The 6146-nt window shown below is 37.6% G+C and overlaps 1 protein-coding gene across 1 annotated transcript in view; it reads right to left on the minus strand.

Annotated features, from left to right (window-relative positions):
* Window positions 1-4681, minus strand: part of cfap57 (cilia and flagella associated protein 57) — a 40864-nt gene extending 36183 nt beyond the window's left edge. Inside the window, exons 1-2 of the mRNA XM_054784674.1 lie at window positions 4093-4681; window positions 1111-1424 (exon numbers count right to left, since the gene is read on the minus strand). Coding sequence (XP_054640649.1) covers window positions 1111-1424; window positions 4093-4363 — 585 coding nt within the window. The 5' untranslated portion in view covers window positions 4364-4681. The remainder of the gene's footprint in view (window positions 1-1110; window positions 1425-4092) is intronic.
* Between the last annotated feature and the right edge of the window lie 1465 nt (window positions 4682-6146).

Raw genomic sequence — 6146 nt, forward strand, 5'->3', positions numbered from 1 at the left:
AGCGGTTCACCTTTTGCGGATTCGCAGAATTTTTTTTGTTGCTTTTTTTTTTTATTACCGTGTATAAACACTGTTACAGGCCGAGCCTGGCCCTTTAAGAAGAACTGCATTGTGGGAAGTTGAGTGTCTACATTGTACATTCTCAAAACAAGGAATCAACACGTGGAATTATGTACTTAAAAAGTGTGAAATAACTCTAAATACGTCTTACATTTTCAACATATATTTGATGTTTTATACATTTTTTTTGATAGCGCTGCAAACCCTTGGTGTTCTCTGTCACCTGAAATGGTTTTCACTTCTCAGGTGTGCCTTGTCAGGATTACTTACTGGAATTTCTCACCTTTACCCATTACTCCATTTTTGTTCAACTAATCAAACCAAAGTAATTGAGAGATTACTAAAATAATTGATAGCTGCAGCCAAAGTTAGGACAGGAAAGGACATTAAAGAGTGAAAGAAGATTAGTTGGGACATGGAAGAAGATTCGTTAGTTAGGATATAAAATAATATTAGTTAGGGAAAAAAAAGAAGACTCCCTTAGGGCAGTAAAGAAGACTAGTTTGGGCATGACAGAAGATTAGTCAGGACATGAAAAAGACTAGTTAGGACACAAAATAAAGATTAGTTGGGACAGGAAAGAAGACTAGTTAGACATTAAAGAATATTTGTTACGGAAAGAAGGAAAGAAGACTAGTTGGAACAAGACGGAATATTAGTTATAACATGAAAAATATTGGTTTGGATATAAAAGAAGATTAGTTTGGACAGCAAACAAGACTAATTCGGATATAGAAAAGACTTGTTAGGACATGGAATAAGATTAGCTAGTTAGGATATGAGAGAAGATTAGTTAGGACTGGAAAGAAGACTAGTTAAGAGGACATGAAAAAGACTAATCAGGACATGGAAAAAGATTAGCAAGTTGGGATATGAAAGAAGATTAGTTGGGACACAAAAGAAGACTAGTTAGGACATGAAAAAATATAACCTTGTTAGGAAATAAAGATGATTAGTTTGAACATGAAAAAGACTAGTTAGGACATGAAAGAAGATTAGTTAGGATATAAAAGAGATATGGGCTGCACGGGTCAAGTGTGAGAGACTCACCTGGTTGACTGGATTGCTTGCGTTAGTGGTCTTCATTGTTGACACAACTTTCTGATTTTCCCAAAGCCACAAGACGAGCATCCATTCTCGTCCGCCCGTTTGAGCCAAAAGATACTTGGAATTGGGGGAGAAAGCCATGCACACAAAGTCTTCATCAACAATGTTTTCTGCAGACAACATTTTTCTCTTTCTTCCTTCGTCATTCTGCAGGTCAAACACGGTGATGGCGGCTTTCCCTCCACGCTCTGAAATGGCTAAGAAACGCCTGTTGGCACTGATGGCCATCGCACGCATTCCTTGGCTCTTCTCTGATGCTATTTAAAAAAAACAACAACATCAACAAATACACACACACACAAATTTATAGCAAATATAATAACTAACTCACTTTTATTACTTTTAAACCATGAGACGACATTTGAGATTTAAAGCAAAATGATCAGTGATGTTTTTTGTAAAATATTACTAATTGATATCAAAGACTTTACATAAACAGTATGTCACAAAAGTGAGTACACCCCTCACATTTCTGTAATATTTCATAACTTTGCATGGGGCAACACTAAACAAAGAGCACTTTGATACAATATAAAGTAGTCAGTGGACAGCTTGGATAAGTGTAAATGTATGGTCTCCTCAAAATTACTCTACACACAACCATTAATGTCTATACCGCTGGCAACAAACGTGAGTACACCCCCAATGTTAAACTGTACTAATTAGGCCCAATTAGCCACTTTTTGGTGTTAGGTGTGAATGGGGCCGCACGGTGGTCTAGTGGTTAGCATGTTGGCCAACACAGTAACAGTCTGGAGATCGGGAAGACCTGGGTTCGATTCTCCTTTGGGCATTTCTGTGTGGAGTTTGTATGTTCTCCCCGTGCGTGCGTGGGTTTTCTCCAGGTACTCCGGTTTCCTCCCACATTCCAAAAACATGCATGTTAGGTTAATTGGCGACTCTAAATTGTCCATAGGTATGAATGTGAGTGTGAATGGTTGTTTGTCTATATGTGCCCTGCGATTGGCTGGCGACCAGTCCAGGGTGTTCCCCGCCTGTCGCCTGAAGTCAGCTGGGATAGGCTCCAGCATGCCCCTGTGACCCTAATGAGGAGAATAGAAAAGAAAGAATAGAGGAGTATAGAAAATGGATGGATGGATGGAGGGTGTGAATGGGGAGCAAGTGCTTTAAATATGGTGTTATGACTCTGGAAGTTCAACATGGCCCCTTATGGCAAAGAACTCTATGTGAAAAAAAGAATAGTTGCTCAAAATAAATATGTTGTGGGCTATAGAAGATTGCCAACACCCTGGCCAATATGGCCAATACCTTATAGTACTTTAATAGGACAGCTTTCACTCAGAACAGGTCTCGCCATGTTCCACCAAAGAAGTTGAGTGCATGTGCTCAGCGTCAAAGCCAGATATGCTTGTAAACTAGCCGTATGAGTGCTGCAGACACTGCATTAAAATTGGTCTGCATGGCTGTCATCTCAGAAGGGAGCCTCTTCTAAAGATAATGCACAAGAAAGCCTGTAACAGTTTCCTGAAGACAATCAGACTAAGGACATAGATTAGTGAAAGCATGACCTGTGCTCTGATGAGACCAAGATAAACGTATTTGGTTCAGATGCTGGGTGTCAAGCTTGTGTGGTAGCAACCAGGTGAGGAGTACAAACACAAGTGTGTCTTGTCGTGTTGTCTACAGTCAAGCATGGTGATGGGAGTGTCATGGTACGGGGCTGCATGAGTGCTACTGGGGACTGGAGAGCACAGTTCATTGAAGAAAACCTGAACGCCAACATGTATTGTGACATACTGAAGCAGAGCATGATAGTAAAGTGAGGAGCAAAGCAATATTCCAACATAAGGGTTCCAAACACACCTCCAAGATGACCACTGCCTTGTTAAACAAGTTGGGGGTAAAGGTAAACCCTATCGAGCATCTGTGAGGATTCCAGAGGCAACCTGTGATGTTTTAGTGAACTCTATGCAACAATAAAGTTAAGGTAGTGTTGGAAAATAATGCTATCCACACTAAATAGTGACAATTTGGGCAAAATTTTGACATTTTCATGAGGGGTGTACCCACATTTGTTGCCAGCGGTTTCAACATTATTTTTGTGTCTAGTTAATTCTGAGTGGACAGGTGATTTACACTGTTATCGAAGCTGTACATTGACTACTTTACATTGTGTATATATTTGCAGAAATGTGAGGGTGTAACAATGTAACTGTATGTTACATTGTTCATGAAAAAGTATTAACTTACCCCTTTGCGTACCACTAATGTTTTGTATATTAATTGAAAATAATTGAAACAGTGACATTGAGTGTCTTATTAGCACTTATGCAATGTTGACACCCTTTTAATGCAATGCTTTTGGAAATGGGCTCGCTTTCCAGACACTGACATTTTGGAGAAGCCATATCATGGGGTAGTCACATAACTGTCACACAACGTTGCCAGATGTACGTACGATAACTATCGTATTTGTACAATTAAGTCCCCAAATGCCATAATGTACAATAATTTCAGCCCTTCAATACAAAGTAAACACAAACAGGATGCATCCTGCCCTAAGCCTGATGTTGTGCATTGCCTCACGTGCCTCTTTACACACAGCCAAGTGGGGGCGCTGTTCTGACAGTGGCAGCTGTTTCCAACAGTGCTTTTAGTATTTTGAGGTACACCTTGCATTAAAATACATACTATAGACTGTGATCATGTTTTACTGAAGCAAACGGTGGTGGGCGACTTCAATCTGGAAGGTACAATAATTTCCTTCAAAATACGCAAATTGTAAGCTTCTGGTACAATTTGTCATTTTCTGACTGGCAACACTGGTGTCACATGACAACCATTCCAAAATGTTTCCTTTTCGCCACTTATGAACTATGAGTTCAAGTCAAGCACATAGTTGCTTATGCCACATTTGAAAACATTTAAAGTGTTTTACAGAGTTAAAAAAAAAAGAAAACTTACCAGATATGAATTTCTGACGTTTGTGTACAAAGTTGTAGCAAACACAAGTTTTTCCACACGGAAAGACAATACTTTCGTCGTCATAAAAAAGTATGTTGTTTGTCACATCTCTCTGTAATCCAAATAAGAAAGACTGAGCAAGGACGTCCGCCATCTCGGTTGTTTGCAGTAATTGACAATAAGACAACGCTAGCTGACACGAGCTACAGTCAACACCGTTGCCCGGGCAACGGAGATCTCGCATCAAATCCCGCGAGATGTGTGAAGTCATTTGGTTGCTCTTTTTAATTCTTCTTCGTTCCTTCTATTTCTCAAACAGTCCTTTAATGTGTAACAGCCGGGGTGTCCAAACCTTTTTCATCGAGGGCCACTTAAAGAAAAATAAATGATACAAGGGTCACTTTGTTATTTTGTAAAGCACGTGTCAATGGAGGGCCGAAGCACTGCAGGTTTTCTCTCCAGCCAGTTTCTACAGCAGGTGATTTAATTGACGACCTCCCTCCCTCAAATTGAAGGAGGTGTTGATCATTAAAATCACCTGCTTTAGTGTCGGGCTGGAAAGAAAACCTGCAGTGTCTCCGCCCTCCATGGCACGAGTTTGACACGCCTGTCAAGCAACACATGTAGATATACCAAGAGGTTATATTAAAATATTGCATATCAGCTTTGTGAGATTGGTGAGAAAGCCAAATAGTATGAACTTAAGTCGTTGCCCTCTTTTCCCAATTTTTGCTGTTTCAACTTTCTTCTTAATTTACCTTTGTAACTTTTTTTTTGTAATATTATGACTTGATTCCCATATGATATCTTTTTTCCTTTAACTATTTTGTTTCTCTTTTTCCCTACTTTTAAAAAAACAATTTTTCTTTAATATTTCTACTCAAATGACTTTTCCTCACATTCCAAGTTCTTCTTGTAAAACTGCGACTTTTTTCTCTTAACAGTTTGACTTTCTTCTGGTAAAATTCCAGCTGTTTTTCTGTTTCTGTTTTTTTTTTTTAATTTTGTAAGTATTTCAACTTTCTTCTTGTAAATTTTCTTCTTTGGCATACTTTGACTTTATTCTCATTTAATTCTCACTTTTTCCACAACCCAAGATTACAACTTTTTTCCCTGTTTTGTTTCTCATAATACTCCGACATTATTCATATTACAACGTATCCTCGTAAAATTACGACTTTTTCTAGTAAGAATACGACTTTTTTCTGTTAATATTATGACATTATTCTTGTAACTTCTATTCTTGTAATCTTTGTTACTGCTGTGTTTTTTTATTTGTTAAATTATGTTTAGAATGTGCTGCAGCCAATAAAATGTTTTTTTTTTTTTAATGCCCCCCCCCCCAGGTCCCTGCTATATAATCAGCAAGTTCAAGCATTCCTTTTAAAAAGCAATTCTATGCACTGTCAAGACAAAGACATGAAAGCTCAAAAGTTCCACAATGAGAAATGTTAAACGTTGTCTCTTCTTAACTAATCTTTCTTATGTCCTTACAATTTAAAATGGTTTTATTTTCTCTTTCATTAAATTAACTTTAGGAACATAATACTGTGTCATGTCACATTTCTCATTTTCCTTTAATAAGATGCCAACACGATAATGCACTTAAGATAAAGCACACACAAGCACACAAAAAAAAGTCGTTAGTATTTAAAAGTAAAAATACCGCTTTCATTTCAGCCCATTTTAGATAGACTTTTGCTGTTATTGTTGACTAATATTACCACTGTCAAATAAAATAAAAAAAATATATTATTCTACACGGTGTCCCTAACGTCTGGACACATAATGCATGCATATGCAGTCATGGAAAAATTTCTTAGCCCACCCTTGTTTCTTTACTTTATTGATCCATTTTACAACTAAAGGAAAATTTGTATTATTTGTTTGGACAAATATAATAAATATAGTTCATCAGAGTTTAATTTAAGAGCTGATTTCTAGCAACTTCCTTAGTTTTCTTGATAACCAAAATCACTTAGGTACTTTGTTATATTTGTCCAAACAAAGGTACCTTTAGTTGTATCAGCCATTAAAATGAACAAGAAACTAAA

Source organism: Dunckerocampus dactyliophorus, chromosome 8, assembly GCF_027744805.1.
Source record: "Dunckerocampus dactyliophorus isolate RoL2022-P2 chromosome 8, RoL_Ddac_1.1, whole genome shotgun sequence".
In the NCBI taxonomy this organism is placed as follows: domain Eukaryota; kingdom Metazoa; phylum Chordata; class Actinopteri; order Syngnathiformes; family Syngnathidae; genus Dunckerocampus; species Dunckerocampus dactyliophorus.